At 36.3% G+C, this 23,138-nt stretch overlaps 1 protein-coding gene across 1 annotated transcript in view; it reads right to left on the minus strand.

Annotated features, from left to right (window-relative positions):
- Positions 1–4,353: 4,353 nt before the first annotated feature.
- SLC25A36 (solute carrier family 25 member 36) overlaps positions 4,354–23,138 on the minus strand; it is a 30,055-nt gene continuing 11,270 nt past the window's right edge. The window contains exons 3-7 of the mRNA XM_037051705.1: positions 22,565–22,642; positions 20,124–20,224; positions 12,358–12,424; positions 9,430–9,719; positions 4,354–7,545 (exon numbers count right to left, since the gene is read on the minus strand). Coding sequence (XP_036907600.1) covers positions 7,352–7,545; positions 9,430–9,719; positions 12,358–12,424; positions 20,124–20,224; positions 22,565–22,642 — 730 coding nt within the window. The 3' untranslated portion in view covers positions 4,354–7,351. The remainder of the gene's footprint in view (positions 7,546–9,429; positions 9,720–12,357; positions 12,425–20,123; positions 20,225–22,564; positions 22,643–23,138) is intronic.

The raw sequence follows: 23,138 nt of genomic DNA on the forward strand, positions 1-23,138 counted from the left end.
GCTGTCCTTGCTTTGAAGGTTCTGTAAGAGGAAAAACTCTGGCTGCTTTTATCCTTTAGTGATCTTGTTTCATGATACTGTGTCTAGACATGGGTTCATTTTTTGAATCTGTGGAGTAGTGTTCTTTCATTTCGGACAACTCTCAGCCTTCAGGGCTTCTGATGGTCTTGGTGATTCATTGGACGTTGCTTCTCTGGGACACGGAGCACACAGTGCTTCTCGTGTTCCCGCCCTGTATCTCTCACCCACTCCTCTGTGCCTTCTCTTTCCTCTTTGCTGCGTTCTGCATTTCTGCTGCTAAATCTTTCAGTTAAATAATTTGTTTTACCCACTGTACTTTAAATTCTATTTTGTATTTTTAGAAGTTGTATTTGGTTTCCAAATCTACCATTTTTAGTGTCCCCTTCTTCTAGATATTTCAAGCATGTCGTATGTGTATTTTAAAAATGTACTACTTTCATTTTTACAATCAGTTCTGATCTGTTTTCTTCTGGGGAAGAGTACAATTTTTCCTTTTGAGGGTTGTCACCAGTGGGGTGATTTCCCTGTGCTGCCTGCTGCTCAGCTCTTGAAACAATTACTGACGTGGTGTCATGATGGAGGTTAAGTATTGCTTTTTCCAGAAATGAATGGGATTTGCTTCTACAATGCACTTGGGATTCTGTATGTGTGGAACCCCTTTATTCGTGACCTGAGCAGCCCCTTCCCCTACTCTAACAGGATGCCCAGAGTAGCCACACCACTCTACACTCTGTGCAGCACTGCTGAGTCCCAGCTGTCTGTACATCCTTGGTATGTGTCATCACTGTACCGGGTGCACTTCGGTGTTCTCACTTTCAGCTCTAGTTTGCATTACCCATCATGCATCTCTCCACATGTTTGGTTTTGTAGAGACTTCATGTCTTCACTTTTGTGTGTTTTATGTGGTATTTTCTCCCATTCTGTGGCTGCATTTTTACTTTTAGTGATCTAACCCTTGTCTCCTCGAGGTTGCAAAGGTATTTTCTTCCAGAAGGCTTGCAATTTTAATTTTTACCCTTAACCTATCACCGATCTTTGTGTATGGTGAGACAATAGTTCATTTTCATTCATATCGACATCCAGTTGCTCTAGCACACTTATTGGGGGTGAGGAAGACAACAAAACAAAACCAAATCCCAAATCAGCATAATTTAGGAAGGTACACGTCACACAACCCAGGCCACTAAAACACCTCAGCAAGTTCATACAATGGAGAGCAATCTGCTGGATAGTCTTGAAAGCCAGGGTTTGGAAAATGGGCTCTGACACTGAAAGACTCATGAGGTTGAGGTGCTTTGGAAGAGGAGGGACCTACAACCCAGGAAACAGGCCTGGCACATTTAGTTGGGCTGGATGTGATGGGCTCATCTGAATTACAGTAGACTTAGAACCCTGGGTCTACTAACTAGTTTTGCAATCTCCAGACAGTTCTGAGTCAACTCCCAGGAGAATGAAAGAAAATGGGTTATTACTCCTGATAAGCTGCTACACTTTGAGCTTTGTTTCAACAAGGAATGCTTTTCTCCCGTCAGCCTGCCCATTTTCTATCCGTTTCAAAGCCTGGTTAAAATACTATGCTCTCCAGGCAACCTTCCTCAATCTTTCTCCAAGAATCACCGTAACACTTCCAGAAAACACAGAACATCCCTGAGGCTAAGAGGTGGTGTAGTTGGGAGCAAGCAGTTCACATAAGACAAACTGAACCCAATGTTAACTCTGACTTTCTGTCACAAAGATGCTTTAGGACCAGGGGTGTCCAACTTGCGTCCCAGGATGGCTATGAATGCGGTCCAACACGAAATTGTAAATTTACTTAAAACCTTTTCTTTGCTCATCGGTTTTTGTTAGCGTTTATGTTCAACGTGTGGCCCAAGACCACTCTTCTCCTTCCAGTGTGGCCCCAAGGTGCCAAAAGGCTGGACACCCCTGCGAGTTTAGAGGACAAACCACCAGTTCCCAGTAGCCATATATAAACTAAGGGTGTATATAAACTAAGCTCTACAGGGATCAGCTGCAAAAACAGTTCATACTGTTCCAATTTCCATCTATGGCTCCATTTCTCATTACTCCCATTGTTTCATTCTGAGCCAACTCATAGGTCTTTCCTTTAAAGTTTTAAAAAATTGTCTGCATCATCCCAAGGGTTGGTAAAAAACCTAGTGTATGAGAGACTAATACTGAGAACACCCATGTGATAAAAGCCCAGTTGTGACCAATATCCCTCTAAGTATCACTTGCCATTCATAATCTATAGGCCATTAGGGAATCGCTGTATAAACAGAAGTATGTAAGTTTAAACTGCTGGACTGATTCTGTACACATTAAAGTAGCTAGCTAGTCTGTGCAATGCAAAATATAAAGGAAATCACTTCACTACAATTTGCTTGCTTGCCTGTTTTATCAGTGGTATAGATGTAATACTTGAGCCTTAAGGAATCATAAACTCACAAATTCCTTTTTTAATCACAGCTCCTGATATTCAGTAACGAACACACACATATACACAATGTAAACTTGGGACACTAAGTCGTACCAGCCTCAACCATGATTTGGCCAGTGCCCATGGACGTGGACAACAAGGTGGTGATTACCCGTGGGGAGAGGGCGGGGCGGGGGTGGTAATAATGGGGTTAAATGGTCATGGAAAAAAATACAGTTAAGAAATAAGTACCCACCATTCCAGTCTTCAGCAGAAAGAGCATTAGGTAAGGCTGGACAATTTCGGCTTTACGTGTACTTTCAGAAATGGAGCAGGACAAATCTGTCCTTTCCTCACCGACCGAACTGGCTGATGTTTGATGGTAATTACAGCTCGGAAAAACTGAAAATACCAAAATGCAAACTGGGCACATACTACATAACACTTGTATCTACTTTACTTTGTCAACCCAGCACACGTGGATTCATTTGGTTATTCTAACAAGTTTCCAGCTTTTGACTTTTAATTTTAAAATACTGTTTTTGTAAAGGCCAAAACTAAAACAAAAAAGCTACTAATATAAAATAACCTACCACCGCAGGGAAGTACTGATCAACCTAAACAGGCTCCAATGTCTCAGATCAGATGTTCTTTGTGAATTGGTTTTTTTTTTCTAGATTTTTTATTTACTTATCTTTAGATGGGAAGGGAAGGAGAGAAGAAGAGAAATATCAATGTACGGTTGCTTCTCGTGAGTCCCCTGCTGGGAACTGACCTGCAACCCAGGCATGTGCCCCGACTGGGAATTGAACCGCGAAATCATGTGGTTCACAGGCCTGCACTCAACCCACTGAGCTACGCCAGCCAGGGCGTGAATTCTGTTTTGATATGTAAAAAGTACAGGACTTAAAGGTCAATAAACCTATAGAATATATGGAAGTACAGAAATTTCCTACTGAACCAAGAGAGTTAAATTATTTAACCTTTTGATCCCTTGAGTTTTCATTAGATCTAGCAGATAGGAGCCTAACATACTTAACTTGGAAATGCACATTTATCCTACACATAATCCTAAAAACTGACTGGATCCTCACCACACCAAAATATTAAGATACATATACATTAAAAACAACACATTTTCATAAGCATAGTTTAATTTTTTAAATTTCAACAATTCAAATAAAATCCAGCTAGTTAACATAGAGTAAATGCACAGTAATTTACAGCCATGTATAGAATACAAGAATAACAACCCTCATACAAATGGTCAAAAGGTATCAACTCTTGAAGTTGATTATTTAGCTATGACCGAAAGGTCAAGGTTTAATTGTTCACATATGCAGGGCACACATTCAAAATGTTTACTAACACAAAGACTGCGTGAAACTAGAATTTTCAGTTTCGAAAAGGAGTAGCATGAAGAGCAGCATGTAGCTTAACGAGAAATTAAGGGCATGACAGAGACGAGATCTGAGCGGGCAGAAAGTGAGGACATGAAACGTTTTCTATAATTAAAATTCCTTCCGATTTAACTCATCCAGAGCTATCTATTTTCTTAGGAATGTTAAAATCACGATCAATATCAGAGGAAGAGAAAGCTGAACTATCATACTTATCCGTCCGCAGACAGTCCCCTTAGCACTGGGCAGACGCATGTAAACCGAAGACGGACATGACGAGAGAGTAAAGGACTGACTGACTTCTAGCGTTTAAATCCTTCAAGTTCAAATCAGTATTCTTATTGATTTAAATAACATGAATCTAAAAATACTGACATGTTTATGCTCCAGTAAGAGTAAATATTCGTTTTTAACCCAAACTCTGCTGGTCCTAATATACTAATGCTAACCTACAATGGGCACTAGGATTTTAGGACACAAAAGTCTGGCTTAAATGATCTAATGGTATTTGTATTGGTTTCAAAGTTACAAACCAATTACCTGTGGGCCCCATCCAATGAGGCTGGTTCCACAGTTACATACAGAATAATAATTAAGACAAGGCTTGGGTGTTCTTTTTTTTCCTGAAGGGATTGAGCAAAAAAGTAAAAAGGGGACTCATGGACATGGACAAGGTGGTGATTGCCTGTGGGGACAGGATGGGGCAGGGGTGGTAATAATGGGGTTAAATGGTAATGGAAAAATACAGTTAAAAATAAGTAAATAAAAGCACTGTATGGCAGCCCACAATCATAGGGCTGGTAATTCTCAGATTTGGACTTTAAAATTTAGGAAACTGCTGTGTGAGCCACAGGTACCAGTTCTTTCTGTTCTATGAGAATGTGCTCTTTCAGTATCTATTGCTTTAACCTGATTAGGTTCAGTCTAATTTTCTGAGAAGATTCTACAATAAAAATACATACCTGAAGGTTGCTGACAAATCTATGTTAGAAATAAAATGTTATAAAGTCCAATGTTTTAAGTACATGTTTTTCTTTCTAAACACCGGCATCAACTAAAAACAGGATCTCCAAAGAAATGTTCAGGGATGAATTTTAGAAATAATTTTCATAGTTTTCTTTTTAAAATCATCTCTGTCCTACATAAAGTAAATTACAGCAGATTGTGCTTTGGGGAAAAAAAGACAATTACAATAAATGACATTGCTCCATTCCAGTTGCTGCACAAAGAATCAAAATTTAAAACTCTAGGATTGTTTCCTTCCAGGACATACATAAAACTGACCCTTAAAAGATGAATATACTGCAGTAAAGGTCAAGGTAAGTTGTACTTGCTAAATACAAACAGGAATAGATACATGTTTGTCCTTGAAGGACACTTGTCACAGATTTGCTACAACTACACAAGATGTTCTTTAGCTGCTAGTTTCCACATCGTTCTTCATCACTTGTGGGGTACTGAGATCAGAGGGATAAGGGGGGTCTCTGTCTTACATTCAACACAACCAATATTTATGAATCTTCACAAGGCAAATGGCACTGTGTTAGGCAGTATGAGTGGCACTGTACTGAAAAGGCAAACACTACAGATGGAGACTTTCTCTACCGATTTAAGTTAGAAACCCCTGTTTTGTTGGATTTTTTTTGGCATGTTCCTCATAATAAATGTCAAAGCTGAAATTTACCATAAAAGTTATGAATAACCCCAAAGGTAATAAAACTGAACTTGCCTTTGGTCTCCAAGTAGATTGGAACATTTTACATCCCAATCAGAGCACCTCAAAAACATCCAGTTACTGTCGATTACACGGAAGCTAAGAAGGCAGAAGACTTTAGGAGGGGACTATGTTCCACTGGTGACAGCAGAGAAAGCTTGCAGTGACATGCTGCCACGTTCTGTTAGGCCACTGCAGCGTACAGAGAATTCCTAAAATATTTACACTAAAGATCTCTAAAACAACATTCCTAAAACCCAGGAAAATGTTGTGAACACTGTTTCTGCCTAATACATGATCAGTGTTTAAAAAAATAACATGGAACTCTCTCCTACTGACTCCCCGCCCGCCCAAAAGGCCACAAAGTGCATTCACAAAGAGTCATTCTTAAGATAAAGCCATTGCACAAACGTATAGTTCCTGTGTACTGAAATGAGTACCACATGGAGGTTAATTGTAGATGTTTTCTTATACCAGGATAGCAACAACCATAAGCTAAAGCCTCCTAATAGAATTACAGCCATGTAATACATTTAAAGTACTAAAATGGGCAGTTGGACTTAACAAAATGTAAAAGCTGTATCCTGTCAGCACACTTACTCTGAATTAACTTCATCTATGATTTACCTTTCAAGAAATTAGGATAAACTTTGCAAAAGCAGTATGTTCATTTACAAAACCGTTCGTCAATTAGGATCACTGCCTGTCCAATCAGACAGCAGAGGCCCACTTCCATAACGCTGTTACTGCCCCAGGTTTGACCCCTTCAAAAAAAAAAAAAAACCAAACTTGTAAGGGCAAAGCTGAAAAATCACCATTTTCTCTATACAATAAATGTGATCTATACAGACTACCTGATGATATTTCAAAAGTTCAAACTCTTAATGTGAAAGCAAACTGAGACTCAGAAGTGGCATATTTCTTTCACTTTAAGAAAACAATGCTTAGGTATGACACGTGGGTTCAAAGCCCGTAACTCACCAAGCAGACATGTGCAGTCTTTCATTTATTGTCGAGTTGGAAGAGACATGAGGGTATGCTCAAGGTACTGAAATGGTCTCCAATTAACAGTTTACTGGTTGAAAATCAGTATTTTACTGGTTGATTGTCCCAAACTATTACCATTTGAGTTTGATGTTAATAAACAAGTGCCCACAGTATGCTAAAAATCAAGCAACTGTTAGTTAGCAGTGGGAACCTCAACATCTTAAAGATAAAAATAAAACAAGATATTTAGATGCTATTTCATTAGTTGTCAAAAATAGTGACTACTAATGCCAAATAATTAACTTTAAAATATTGGGCCAGATCCTCTAAAGGAAATGTGAAGATAATACTCAGGATGTCACTATTTTTGTTATTTTGTAAGAATTATACAGGATGCAAAAGTGAGAAATTTGTCACTGTTGATACTATCCGTGGGCAGTTTATAAATAGTATGTAACTAAAGATGGCATTGTTTACGAGACTGGGAAGGTGTTCATGGAAAACACTACAATCTGCCACAAATAAACAAAATGCAGCTGTGTCCTGTGGACCTGGTAGAGAAAATGGCAATTTCTGAGGAAGGAGTGCTTCTACAGGCCTTCTCTCGGAGGCAGCCCAGGCTGCCTTCACATTACTGAAAAGACCAAGTAATGTGGTTGTGATCACTTTAATTCTGACAGCCAGACTCCCACGCAGGCACAGTCGCACGTACCCAGACCCGTTTCCTGCTGCCCACCATGCTGGTTCTGCTACTCCATGGTCCACTGTCATCGTCTGGTCGTCCCTCTTCAGTGTGGCGGCCTGGCGTCGCTATCCGTTGAGTAGGTAGACCACCAGTTCGTAGGTGGCCATCATAATGGCTGTGTTGGGGATCTGTCTCACCAGATGAGTTGTTAGACCACGGTAAAGAGACCCGTAGCCTTCTTCGTGAACAACCAAAGACAGTGTCTGAAAGAAAGATCTGTATTTTGTTCCCTCTTCACGTAGTCTTGTCCTGACAACTTCTGTTTAAGGGGGAAAAAAGAGTTATTTTATTTAAACAGTAGTGTTATCTTTATAGCCTCTTAATACTAAGCACATCTCATTTACCTGTAAGTATAACCTTAGGGCAAGTAATTTTTAATGTGTAACTTACTGAAACCAGTCACATTATAACACCCCCAAACTTTAAGATGGCTGGGTAAAATCCTGTGTTGTTACGAAATTTCATAGGTTTCTGAACAGTAAACAACAGAATGAAATAAAAGAATCAGTTGCATATTACAATAAATATAGACAAGAGAATAGATGTAATAAAAACCAGGGAAAGGAGTGGAGATGCTATCAAAGCTAAAACAAGCGAAGGAGCTCCTGAAAGTGGAGAGCGCAATAAGAAAACCGAATTACTGATCTGTTCACATGGTTTGTACATGGCAACATAAATTCCTGTGGATAAGGGTAAAAATGTTTAAAATATAAGTTGCCAGCTAAAAGGCCCTATCTGGGAGCAACTAAGCAAAAACCGTAAAATTTTAGAGCTTCAAAGGATCTTAAAGAGTCGAATTTTTCTTCATTTTTAAAACAGGAGGAAATTAAGGCTACTGAGAGATGTTCAACAGTTGAGGGCAGAGACCAGACAGATTCAGAGGGGTCCACAGAAGAGTCTGTTCTTTGCACGTTGGTTACTTGTCAAACATTTTCCACACACTAATCTTGATGGAACTGAGGACAACAGCCTAAAGCCATTCCCTCTGTCAATGTGAACATTTGAAACCTTGTGTCCTACTTTAAAAACACATGCCATTTATACATTCCACTCCAATATACTGTTTATAAACTACACCTCCTCTTGTAACGACGTCACCTCATGTGAAGAACCAGGACACCTCAAACTCCCAAACTCTCTCACCGGGGCGGGCTTGGGGGCCAGTCCTTCCTCAGGAGGCCTGAGCCCAAAGCTGCTGCCAGTCCTGCCCTCTTGGGGCTCAAAGAAGTTAGGACTTCCCTGAGGAAACTGGGGTACATCCATAGTCCAACTCGGTTAAACAGCTGGTTTCACCCACAGGTTACATTTTAAGGCAGATACTCATTTCCTACACCTGTCCATTGTTCCTGATACAGCTTTAACCACAGAACCTTAGCTTTATGGGGTGAATGTCAATGTTAATCCCCGTGACAAAAGTGAAGCACCCAGGTTAAAAACCCAAACTAAAAGAAACCTCAAACACACCAAAATCAAAGGCTACACTTAAAACTCAGAATGTTCCAGACCAATTTTGAAGTCATTTCTTTAGCTATTTATGAAAGAAGCTAACATTGTAAAACTTTAAAGACAGAAATAAAAGAAATCAGTCACATCTTTTTTGCCAACATGAAATAACGCACAAGAGCTTGGTCTTTGGGAATGGACTTCAATTCAAATTTGGGGTCAATCACTGAGTACACTCTATGGCTTGGAGCAAGTCACTTAACTCCAACACTTCTCGTTTCCCTCTTGAAAATGAAGACAGTTCTGGCTGTGTTCTAGCATACCTCGGCTTTGCAGGGTTTTCATGCAGATTAGCTGCAATGTATATATTGTATCTATACATCTATAAAGTATATGTAACATTGACATCCATACTGAAAAAAAAAATAGAAACTTGCCCAATCTGACCAAGTCTGGGTTAAAATTTGTCCCGAGCTCATGCTAAATTACCACCATGCTACTGTAACAAACATATACAGATCTAGTAAAATTGCTTGACGTTACTTGTACAGATTTAATCCCATTATGATTAACTCCTAAAAACTTAACTTTATTACACTGAAATTCAGTAAAATTATAAAATATAAGTGGGCTGTTGGCTGGGGTGGAGCAGCACTTCTGAATGAACAGAATATGCCCCGTAAAACTCAGCTTCTCTTACCGTGTGGATAGGCTATACTCGTGGCACAAGTTTTTGAGGTGGCAGCAGCCAGCATCATTCCCATGAAATCGGATGCGTCTTTTACAGTCTCTTCTTCACTTTCCATTGTAGAAGCAATCTTATATTCCAGTAGTTTTTGCTTAATACTTTCATAAATAACAAAATGGATAACAGTCTCTGATATGCCAGCATATGAAGCAGACATGCCCCTATAAAATCCTTTAAGTCCATCTACTTGATACACTTTACGGACACATTCAAAAGCGCCCATTCGCTTTTCCCCACGGTTCCTAAAAAGCAAAATGAAAAGATATTTTTAATGTAAATAAAGTAGCACAGGTTTTAAGATAAATCAAATATAGTAGAAATATACCAGTCTAATATAAAGAATGATTCCCTTTAATTCAAGAAACAGTGAAATCAGATTTTAAAACATTCATTTTAGATTTTATATATTTTAAAGAATATTTTATTTATCATTTAGAGAGAAGGGAAGGAGAGGAGAGACACACCAATGTATGGTTGCCTCTCATGGGTCCCCTGCAGGGAACTGGCCTGCAACCCAGGCATGTGCCCTGAGACTGGGAATCGAACCCTGATTGTGTGGTTCGCAGACCCGCGCTCAATCCACTGAGCTACACCAGCCAGGGCTAGATTTTATATTCTTTTGCTCCAAATTTGTCCTATCAGATGGGTAACATGTAAGAAGTTCGTTTTACTGAATGCAACGCACACTACACTGACTCTTCACTTTGATGGCCTCACTGAAGGTGGTATATTACAGGGATAAGGAACGAAATCCTTTAGTCCAAATATACTGTGGCTGCAGCTCAAGATGAAAATGAACAAAAAATATATTATATTAAATCTAGTTCTAAGTTGAGGTTTCTTTCACATTTAATAACATTAAAAAGGATGATTTAGACACTAATGATGATAGGTCCATCACAAAAGCAGAGACCGTGATCAGTCTAATTTCTGGGTCCATTGAAGATGAATTCCCTATGAACCTTTGAAGGTCATGCCCCTATCTTTCATTGCTGTATCCTAATGAGTAGTAAACCAGGACCTCTACAGTTGCCAAGAACTTACTGAATACTGGGCCCAAGCAAATGTTCTTAGTGCTGCTATTTAAAGGTGCAGCTTCTATTCTTCTAAGTATATAATTCTGAGTTGATAAAAATACTTACACTATGATTCCCCCCAGTGGAACCCCACATATAAGAAATGGGTTTAAATGCTACCCACAGGGAAAGAATTTACCTGTTTATAAATTATACAAAACCTGTTTCTGACATAAAATAAAACCACAATTAAGACGACCTACCTGATAACCTACAGATTCCTCCAATTTCATGAACTAAGGACGGTCTTCAACTAATGACACTGAATAAATACTTTCTTAGATGAATAATCCATGTAGGCAACTGAAATGAGTTTCTGCCATATGATCTTTCCTTACAAAGTTAAAAGAGCCGCTAGTCCCAAAGGGTAATGCACAAACAGATTAGCCCTCTTGTTGATTTCAGCTTATAAATTAGCATCTTTCTATCAATGTTTCACAATTACCCCAACACATCCCATTCCATAATCCCAAGCTTAAGAAGGTATGTTGACTCGTGTTACAATTATAAGTAAAATAATAATAATATTAAAGAATTTTAAGCCACACTTTTCCTGGATCCCCTACTTGTAACATAGTGAAGATGTCACTGGTAGTTTATAATAATGGTTTAATATAGACTGGCATCTCACAGTTTCTTAACCTTTGGTTTGTTTCACTCACCATTATTACCTTTCAGATCTTTGGCTTTAAGAAACAAACTGTGAATTTTGCTAAAACGCTTAAGATTTCATTAAAAATTATTCCAGATGGAAGAAGAATTAGACATTTCAAGTCTCCAAATAATACACAGCTCACCATGACAGATGTGGATAATGGATATTTAAGCAGGCATAATTATTAATAATTTCATAGATTGGTTTTATTTATAGTCTACAAGGTATAACACTACTTCTCAAACCCTAAAATACAAAAATAGTGGACATTTGTTATGCATAGTCCACTCCAGACTGAAAGGCTAAATCAGTTTCGAAACTTTATTATTATTATACACCAGACAGGATCGTCTCCCTACTTAATTGTGTTCACCTTTCCCGATCCTTCGTTCTAAAGGTTAACAGGACTTGAGAGGGCAAGACTAAGCCGCACTGCTTCTGGCCTTTTCTCAGATCTCAGAACATGCCCTAAACTTAGAACCTGCATGGTTTGCACGGACTGTTGCCTCTGCTTAAAATGGGCTCAAAGAACCATTCCTTGACTATTCCATTTAAAGTTGGTCACCTGGTGTATCTCTAGAACCTAGCAGTGCCTGCTCAATATAGTTTTACTGAATGAATGAATCCTGCTAGCACAAAGTTGTCAGTGGTAACAGATGAAGTCTATGAACAAAGGAAAGCAAAATCCTATGCCAGGACTTTCTGTATCTTTGAGGATCATCGTTCAAATTCAGTAACCTCATGGTTACTGATAGTGGAGCAACATTAATTCTTAACCTCATGGTTACTGAATTTGAACGATGATCCTCAAAGATTTAGTCGTAGACTACCTGATCATGTGGGTTATTTATAGCTGTTGAGAGGCCGATTATAATCACCATGTAGTAGAGGTATCATATACTGGGCTAGGTTAACAGACCCTTCTCTCTTCTCCTTCAACTTAAAAACACAACACATAATACACTCTCTTCCCTGAAAAGTCTTGTCCTGCCCACTTCTGTATCACTCTTACTTCTGATGGTGGACCCAAGGTTCTTAAAAAAAAAAAAAAAAGCAAAATAAGTCAGCAGCAAAAAAGGAGACACTGAAATCTCACTAACAACAGTTTACAGAAAAAAATTAGCTGAAATCATTAATGAAATAACATACCTTGCATCAAGCTGTAACCGAGTCTTCACAAGCCAAATGGGGTTGGTTGCTGTGATTGCAGTAAAACCTAAACAAATATGTTTACAATGAACTCTGGTAAGAACAAACACACTATTAACTTTAAGGGTTATAAAATTATATAAATCTATGTTAAAGAACATGAGTATAAGTATTTAACGTATTAACTGATGTATGCATTATAGTTCTATTTTACAGATCCATACAAACACAAACATTGGTATTTTATTTCCAATCTACATTTTCAAATTCTGACCATAGTAACTAAAAGATAATCTTTTAAGAGCAAAATCTGACTATGCATAAATTCCTCTCCCAACATATTCAGGCTATCCTCTGGGACGCTCTCTACTCTCTAACTAAATTCAGAAGCCCATTACTATAGACAAACACACAAAAATTGTATAACTCTAGGGCTTTCTAGCATGCAAACTCTACAACCACTATTTGGGGTCCAATTAACATCACCAACCACTATATTCAAACTGGACTCTATAGTGTCAACATTCACTGATAGTAGGTATTAAGCCGATTGTATAACAGAAAGGACTGTTGTTCGGCCTTACAAATACTTCACATAAACATACACTTAATGCTGTTAAATAATGATATCAAAGAGGTAAGGTTATGTTAGGATTAACAGGACAAATCTACTTTTCAACCATTTAAACACATACAAAACCTCAAAAGTTCAAAAAAGTTACAATGGGAATGCCCCTCTCACTTTTATAGACACTGAAGAGAGAAACTCAGGGTAGAGGTACCTCCAGTTTACTTTAAAAACTGAAGTAATATTTTCTATCAAATACTAGCAGGTCAAGTACATTATTTTTAGACAGGTGGACTACGGCCAGCACATTTAATATGAGTAAACTACTTTCAGAAACAAAAATGCTGTGATGCACATTAGGGACAAATGCAAAGTAATTTTATTACATTGTATAGAAAGTGGAATTCAGTGCCACAGGTTCTCTTCCCTTCCACAAGGGCTAAATAATCACTTAACTCAAACTTGACTCCCCAGGCCACCGCTTTGACTACAGAAATTGCCCGATGGTCCGAAAGGGGTGCTCCCATTGAGTCTATCTGAAGATAAATAAGTTTGATTTGATAACTCCTTTAATCATCCTGTGATGGTTACGTAGTCTCCTTTTCTTGTGAGTGCTCTTAATACTACGTGCGTATGGATAAAACTAAAATGTGACCAATGGTTTTCTAAGTATCAGGACTCAATAATAAAAATTTGAAGTGTTGTATAGGTTGTCAGGAATATTTTTAAATAAGGTTCTCTTCATGCATATACTCTGGTAACAGGAAAAAGATAAAAGTATGAAACTGTCAGATCAGTTTAAATATTATGTTTGGGAAAGATTTCTCTTGCATGGCCTATTTTAATTGAGAATCAAATTATAGTGTATATATTATTATTTTCTTCTCTTTAACTTCACTTTTAAAAGTAAAAGTCAAACTAAAGATATTCAAATTTTATTTTAAACCTAATACAAACCAGAAATCAGTATTCTGGTCATATCCTTAATAATTCTTTATTTTTAAACTTAAAATATTTGAATTAGGTAAATGTATGTACAGCAATATTAGGGGTTTATTAGTGAAAAGCTGCTAGGCAGACAAACCAACAAAATAGTCTATATTACTCCCAGCGGTTTTTATTAATCTGTGAAAATTAAAAAGTTCTATTAATTTTGAAAAGCTAAATCAGAAAATTCTTATATTAAACTAGCCTGTCTAGGTAAAAATCTCATTCAATTTATTATACTCTATTTGAAAGGAAGATAAGCACCAAATAATTTTTTAAAAATAATTACACTGTATTTCTAAAAATATGAACTTAGTGCCCTAAGCCTAATACTCTTCCAAATCACAAAATTCCTCAGAGGCTGAAAAAAACCCCAGATATGTAAACTATAAAATATTACAATATTACAGTATAGGTTTCATTATTCTCTGTACATATTAAACAATGACAGGATGCAAACAACAGGTATTTCTCACTTAACTAAAATTCATTTCCAGACACAAATTAATCTGTGGAACAGAACATGAATCTAGGTGAGAGAATGCTGTCATCTAATCCCTGTATAACTGCTGTTACCAGAAACCTGTGCTCACTATAGTTGTTTTGGTTCATCTTTCCCAATAAACTGGCTCTTAATAAAGACACTATCGTAACTGCCAGCAAACCATTAGGTTAAAGAATTGAGAAATAACCCACAGGTTGTTAGCTGTTGGTCTTATTTTACCAAAGACACTTCCAAAAACTAAGTAGACATTGTTAGGGTAAATAAATCTACAAAAATATAATCTATTAATTCAAGTGGGAAGAAACAAAAAAGTATCACAAATTTAGAATTATAATATATAGTAAGGTAATCTGAAGTGGACAAACAGCCAAAGCTAAACATTTCCTATTTTTACTGAAAAAACATACACACAAAGACACTAGGAATGAATCACTTTTTATTTGGGCATTTAAATTTTGTGACTTTTGCTAATATGCAAATTCATAGCAATCTTCTGAATACCTGTTAAATGTTAAAACTGATTCAGTGGCATATGAAGGATCTGTTTGTAAGTTAAGAATGAATATTGCTCCACTATCAGATAAATCAAAGTGGCAATACATTGGCCAAACTGTTAGTAGTGTGGTATTTTATTAGAAAGTTTTAAAAAACTGTTAAAATACAATTTTTAAAGTTTTGCCTTATCTAAGACTCTATTTAATAACATAAACCAGCAATTTTCAACCTTTTCTACCTATGGCACACATAAACTAATTACTAATATTCTGTGACATACCAAAAATATATTTTTTGCTGATCTAACAAAAGAAAATAGGAATACTTTTGATTCACCCACACCAGACATCTATTGCGATGTTAGTTGTCATTTTTTAACTTGACAATCTAAGGGAAAAGAGGTCAGTGCTCCTGACTAAAGAGTCAGATATCACATGTTTTAAAAATTCTTGTAGCACACTGGTTGAAAATCGCTGACCTAAATCAATGAAAAACCAGATGAACAGAAATCCTGCATATACTAAATTTGCTGAAAATGTCTATTTCATTAAGTGAGTGATACCTGTAGTATTGCATTTTTAGTAATTTTTTAAATTAACTTCTTTAGTAAGAACAAAGTCCACCTAACTTTCTAAGGGAAATGTTAACACTATTAAAAATTAAAACAAAACAACTAAAACTGTATATATTTTTATCCTGTATTTATTTGGAAAGTAATGGTAGGTTTTAAGATCGATGTTTTTGCAAGAGAGTAGGAAAAAGCCAAGTATCAACAGACAAGAAAACAGAAAGCACTGTATTAGATTTTTAAAATACGTTATGCTAAGCAAACAGAACTATTTGTTCTCAAAGCTGTAGGATACTATACCACCAGGTACAACCATGTATATCTTAAATACAGGTATCAGATTCTCTGGTGGTTAAAACTACAATGACCAAGCTGAGGACCCCAGGCTTTTATTACATGATGACTAAAAAGCTAGTCTATTCATCCTTCTAGAAGGAATATTATAAAGGGAGCAGAATTCAAATTCCATAAAATATTCAGAAAATGCACACACAAATTCCGGAAATAAAAGTTCACTTCCCGCCTACTAGTAATTCCAAAGCTATTATAAATCCCAGGGGGTGTTTCTTATAACTAGAGGCTGCAAGAGATGCTCAGATCAGTACTCACGAGGTTTAAGTTAGTCCATATTTCTACAGGAGTGACCTGCGGATGGGGAGCATGAGATGACACGATCTCACTCTTTTCTCGGGAGAAATGTACAGTAAATGCCTAAAATAGACACAGGCTTTTCTGTATCATAACAACAAGCAGTGACCTCATCAGAAACATGTGTACAAAATGAATCCCATTGGAAGGATTTGAGAAATATTTACGGTGAGATCTAACTTTTTTGAAAATTTTAAGTTAAAAAAAAAAGGAATATCAGAATGGGTCATAATTTTTCTTTAAAAAAAATACGAGTACTGAAAATTCTGCCATCTGCAGCAGTTCAGAGTCCAAATACTTACCTAAAAGAAGACCAGTTTTGCCTTTAAGAAAAAAATGCTAACCTTGTCAAAGGGGAATCTAAGAAAATATTTTCCTACTGTTACCATCTACCATGATCGAAGCTGAAATCACAACAATAAGACTATTTAGGAAATCTTTAAAAAAATTTCAAGTAATTTCATTTTGTAAATATTTATAGTTTTTTAATGAAATAAATTATAGTATATGTTGCTACAGTAGTACCTTTCACCTTTTGCACTATGGCCAGTAATATTGCACATCCATTTTTATGGAATATTTTGGGTTATTTTGTATTTAATTTCTTGTGTTCTACAAAACAAAAAACAGGAAGAATGTTTACATATAAACACACAAAGCATCTGTCCAACCATCAATCTGGGTCAGTGAATTGCCATGGACAAATAAAATATTTTTAAAAATATTTTGTATATACAAGACAAAATTTCTATTTCAGTTTTCACTCAAAAACTTAATCTTTAATAATGAATTTTAAGTCAATCAAGAAAATATCTTGAAAAATTAACAGTGAATGCTATAAATAAAACCTACTAGTTAAAGTAGTAAATATTAAATGATATGTGTATTTTAAAAATTGAGCAATAACTGTTTGAATATATAATCCAATACAGGCCACAAGTCGTTTCTTTTAAATCTGTAATGCTGTGTACAAAAGTATATGTGTATTCCAGATAAAATCTTTTAAAAATTGAGAATTACTATTAAGAAAGAAAAGGCCTGACCAGCGTGGCTTAATTTTGTTGGACGTCATCCCACAAAGGGAAAGGTCGCCAGTTCAGGTTTAATTCCCGGTCAGGGCACATGAGTGCGTTGCAGATGCAGCCCCCAATCGGGGCACGAGCGAGAAACAATGGATCAATGTTTCTCTTTCACATTGATATTTGTCTCCCTCTTTCTCCCTCCCTTCCCCTCTCTCTAAAAATAAATAAATGTAAAAAAATCTTTAAGAAATTTTAAAAAACCTTACTTTTATTTTTTGCACACCCAGCTGTGTATAGGTATATACAGAGGGATATGCAAGTTCATTTAAATAAAAACAAATATCCTCCATAGCCAAGTTTCTCTTACTCTGTCAAAGGTTGTATGTAGGGTAGAAAAAGGCAGGTAAAGCACAGAGTCAACATTACTTAATTTGATTAAATAGCCTCACAGTTGAATAAACTTTTCAATGCATGAAAATTTAGAGCTCAAATTTAGGGCTCAAAATTCTTTTGTATTCCCTTGAAACACTACAACAAATGAAAATAAAATCTACTTCAGAGTGTCCCTTTAATTAAAAGGATTTAGTATCAAAATACTCTAGTTTATATGAGTAAAATGCAAAATGCAACTGAAATGAGAAGTTACTTGAAATACAATTATGCAGAAAATATTTTATTAAATCCTTAATGTGTGCTGCTTGATGTGGGAAAATACAACAGGCTCTATAATTAATGGACTACTTTTATTTAGTGTGTTTTTTGATACTAAAGTGACAAGGTTAGCAGTTTTTTTTTTGAATGGTTAGTTCAAAAACAATTTTTCACATGATTTCTTCTAAGAACTTTGCACCCCAATTCATATTTTTAAGATCTCTAAATATGATCCTGAAGAAAAGCCAGAGCAATCTGGCCTAGACTGTTTCAAGAATGAAGGAGGCAAAAGGCTACCTTAGTGAGTCTGCATGGGACCATTCAGTTTCACCAACCACGCAGTTATGTACAGAAACTGCAAAGCTAAACGTTAATGTTCATAAACAGTGCAAGAAAACTCTGAAAGCACAATTCTTAGAAAAAAATGTCACCATAAACACATTGAAGTATTTCCAAATTACACAATAAAGTATTTCCAAATTACACAATAAGTGTATAGTGCAATAACCTCTGAATAATACTATCAATTAACCAAGATTCAAAGGATTCAACTTGGGAAATAGTAACAGTGTTTAGGTAAAAGCAAAGTTTAACACTTGTACATATTTGGGGGAAATGTGCAAAATAACAATTCCACTGAAATTCTTTGCAATGTACAAATTATTGTATTATTGTACAAATACAATAATAAATTCTGATACTATATTCTAATGAAAAAATGTTCCAGTGGTAAGACATTCTGAAACTCTGAATCTGCAATACTGAATATGTAACAACTATCCTCCACTTCAAATTACTGATTGTTTACTGTTTTCATTTTAATTCTTTCAAAAAAGATTAACATTCCTTTGTAATTTTCTGGGGTTAAAAAACACAAATGCTTAAATACTGGTAATCCAGAAATATGTAAAGATTCTACAGTTTGATATTAGCTACTTTTACATTATCCCACAGAATGTACAGAGGGAAAATTGGTATTCAACATCCATAAAAGTACATTAAAAAATAATTCTAGTTGTAACTAACTAGATGACCTCTACGGTACTGAAGAACTAAGTCTAAAGATCTAAACCTATATAACGCAACCTACTCGATCTAAGGATAAGGTAATGAAGGTTCACATAAATTACTTAACTTGCCCAAGAGCTCACCACATGGGTATATAAGAATATTTTACCATCTTGCTCTTTACGGTTTCTCTGCTAACTTTAAAACTTCAATGAGTTTACTAACTATATAAAGCTTTGAAAATATTTTGTAAGGTATATGTGCTAGAATCAGCTAGATTTATTACACGGCAACTGACCTTTTGGAAATTAGTATTTCAAACTTACACTTAGTTCGTTAAGTATGTAGTTCAAATTGATCCAATTTATTTCTAAACAGAAAATGGTTAACAGTTTAAGGCACGCATTTCTTAAGCATTCAATAGACAATTGATCAAGTGGAGAAAGGAGATATAACTTGCTTTATAAAGTCATAGCATAATTTAGACATGTCAGGCATGGTTCAATATGCAACACATCTCAAAAAATTGTGGAGAATTTTCTACTGAGAACCAAAGGTCATGGATTTGTCTAACATGGACAGCAAAAAATGATTTCTGAACCAGACCGGACAACCGGTCTACCAGTTTCTCTTTAAGGCAGGGCAGAGAGGCCTGGGACTGGTTGTTTTAATTTAGGATCATATATACTTAATAATTCAGAATTCCTGGAACCATTTCTATAGTAAGCATGCACACATGGCCAGTGCCTAAGTTTCAAGTGCTAAATGTAAATCCAGTGTCATTTACATGAAGTGCTAAATGTATTTTTCCAAATACATACATTACAGTAACTGAGTTACCAGTAAGACATCATTCACAAAAATTTCAGCATTTTGAGCACGGGACAAAATGAATACTTTACCAAGATGCCGGCACATTTCAGACAGAAGCCAAAACATGCAGCAAAAAGGAAAAGGCACTAACAGAAACTGAGGAGAGAAGAATAAATTACAGCTCCATAACTTACTGGTAGTGTAATTATGGTTGGATTCTTGAAACGTGTTAAAAGTAATGACTAAATATTCAGTGAACTACACAATACAATGGAAACACTCTATGACCGGCATGCTATCCCAACTCCTTTACCTCCTCAAATACCAACTGACAACAGCTCTTACATTCACCTCCTGATCGAATTTACTGTGTAATACACGTTTGTGGATGCTAATCAGTGAGAAGCACATTGTCTTAACGTCATGATTTAAATCAATCAAAATTCAATATTAAGGTTCTAGGCTTCCGAAAATTTGTTTTGTAACATCGCATGTTCATACCTGCCATTGCTGCTGAAATCATGTGCACCTGGGTAGAATCAGGATCAAATATACCATTCAACTTTTCCTTGCAGTTTGAATAAGCAGCGAAGTATATTGCTCTAAAATAAAGATTTAAATTTTATCAATAACCATACTGCTTAATTTATAAGATTTAAATGACATGTAAATTAAGTGCTCTGATTTTAGAACAATCTAAAAGCATACACAAAGTCTTAGCTGTCTATGCTCATGTAACACATCAGGTTAATTTGCACTTTTCCACAAAGACCCTGATGTACTTTCTGCACTGATTCATTAAGACAAATTCGAATGTAAAGTTCTTCATACACCCTCTTCAACTCACCCCAATACTTTTAGAGCAACTAACTAAAAGTATTTGTGCAAAATTCTGAAAATACATGAAATGAATAAGACCCAAATGCTTATGTAACATTAAGGCTAAATGAAATACACTTGAATTAAAGAAATATGGTCTGAACACTTACAGAGATTATTGTTGGGAGGGGGAGTGAGGAGAGAAAGATAAAACTGACCCAACTGATCAAACTATGCAAGATCTGTCCAGGAAAAAGTCTAGCCAGTTATTGTGTAACAAGAACAGTTTGTGCAACATCAGTGTAACCTGGCAGCCAAGGAGAGTGGACTGGAATGTGCATGTGTGAACAATGACAACCTCACTGAACTAGTCAGTGGGGGTGGTAGACGCCATTGAGTTAGCATGTGAATTTGTGTCTGTCACATTCAAAATGACTGTGCAAACAGCAACAAATCTGCAACAAATTTTGCATCAAGCTTGAAAATTCCTCTGTGGAAACTTCAGATGATTCAGAAGGCTGCAGCTACAGGCAACTTGGTGATTAGCAGCTTCATCATGACAATACCTGTGCTCATACATTACAGCTCATGCAGAGTTTTTTTGCCAAAACATCAAATCACCCAGGTATCTCAGCCCCTCAAATCACCTGGTGCCCTGTGACGTCTGGCTTTCCCTAAAACTAAAATCACCTTTGAAAAGGAAGAAATTTCAGACCGCCAATGAAAATCAGGAAACTATGACGTGGCAGCTGATGGTGAGTGGGAGAATTGTGTGAAGTCCCAAGTGTAATGTATCTTCTTCATCAAATGTCTATTTTTCACATTACGTGGCTGGATACCTTCTGGACAGACTTGTGTGTACACATAGATAATTCACAGAAGAGATACACAAGTAATTGTGAGGAGGGTGTGAATGCACTAAAAATTAAACTGATGTACATTAAAGTAGTGAAAAATCATACTTAGTCTATTTGGCAAGTAAAGACAAATAAAATAGTAGCCAACATGGCTAATACATGAAGAAACAGCAACTAATTTACTACTTGAGAGTAAAAATATGGAATGCTTTTTCAGAAGACAGATGAGCAATATTCATTTAGTTTTAATGCGATACATCCTTTATCTAAAAATTCGACTTTTAGGTAACTATCCTAAAAAATATCTGCTAATTTAAGTACAAAAGATAAGAGCACAGTGGAGTTCACAAAACCATTGTTTTTAAGATAAAAAATCTGGAAATAAATCTAAAGGTTTATCAATAAAAAATGCTTAATAATGATGGAACAGTCATTAAAAAACTACATATTTTCATGGGAAAAGGCTACAAGACAAATTGGGTGAAATATTTTTAGTAAGACTCAATTTATGTAAATAAGTCTCCATATTATACATGCTATGTATATGATAAGCCAGAAAAATTAAAGAAAGACTATGCCACATTATTTATGACTGTTTTGTATAAGGAGAAGAGTATGTGTGGGAAGGAGCACCGCACTGGGTGAGGGAAAGGCAATGTGTTTAAGGCAGAATTCCAAGCTTTATGCTACACATTTTTTTTAGTCTTTATAAATAGGATGAAATTTCGGAAAAATTTTTAAGAGAAAATCAGTCTTAAGAAGTCAAAACCCAATACACAGTGAGAAGGGATCGGGTACACTGGACGCAGAAGGCTGGGCATGCATTTTCACTCTGAACATGGAAACTGCAGTGTTCTGTCACAGAAGAAGTCACTCTAAGGTAAAAACGTATCGCAGGAAAATGACAAATTAATGTATCCAGGCCTTTCCAGGTTCTTTAACAGAGATTGAAACCACTCTATCTGTTCACTTTGTCCCCTAAACCTAAATACAGGGTGAGTTCCAGAGATACAGGTCTTCCCCTTTCTTTAGCTAATTCCTTTAAAGTTTGGTTTTTGCCTTTTAAACCTGGTGCCATAACTGCTTCATTTCACTGAGTTCTGCTGTACCTCCCATATGGTGCCACCTGCTAGTCCTTTTTAGATGCTTACGGATACCTGTTTGTTACACCACGGTGCTTTATCCTTACCACCTTCACTTCAGCATCTCCCCTCATTAAGCTTGAAACAAGAAAAGACTGAGACAATTTTACTTAATTTTTCTTACCTGGAAGGAGCTACCCCCACTAAATTGGGGCCTAATCCTCTAAACAAGGAACGAGGCCCTTCCTTTTCCAAGATCACCCTGAAAAAGAAAAAATATTATTTAAGTTTTGGACGTGAGGAGAAACAGAGATTGTGATACAGCAGATATTTTAATTTAGAGTTAACAAACTGGGCCAGTGGCTCTCAATCTAGATGTGTAAGAATGATGTCTTGAAGGGCCATTGAGCACAATGGTTAATTAAGGATTTGAGTTGTTGGGCCAGACTTCTCAATATGAAGCCCAATTCTGGTTACCTGACAAGCTGTGTAAACACAAAGTAATAGCTTTTCTCTTATCCTTATTTTCATCAGCAGTAAACAGTACTCCTTTTTGGCAGTTACCATGAGGAATAACTAAGTTAATATATAAAAAGCTTAAAGAGTACCTAGCTCACAGTCATAAGCACTTGCTTAAAATGCAAATTTCTCTGATCCGACCTCAAAATACAGTGGTCATTTCGTACTCTCACCATTAACTTGTTCTGGATTTTGGGATAAGTGCCCAAACCAACAAGTACTGAATGACTTTTCCCAGA

This window comes from Sturnira hondurensis, unplaced genomic scaffold (assembly GCF_014824575.4).
Source record: "Sturnira hondurensis isolate 20B ecotype Veracruz unplaced genomic scaffold, ASM1482457v3 Scaffold0000867, whole genome shotgun sequence".
Taxonomy (NCBI): domain Eukaryota; kingdom Metazoa; phylum Chordata; class Mammalia; order Chiroptera; family Phyllostomidae; genus Sturnira; species Sturnira hondurensis.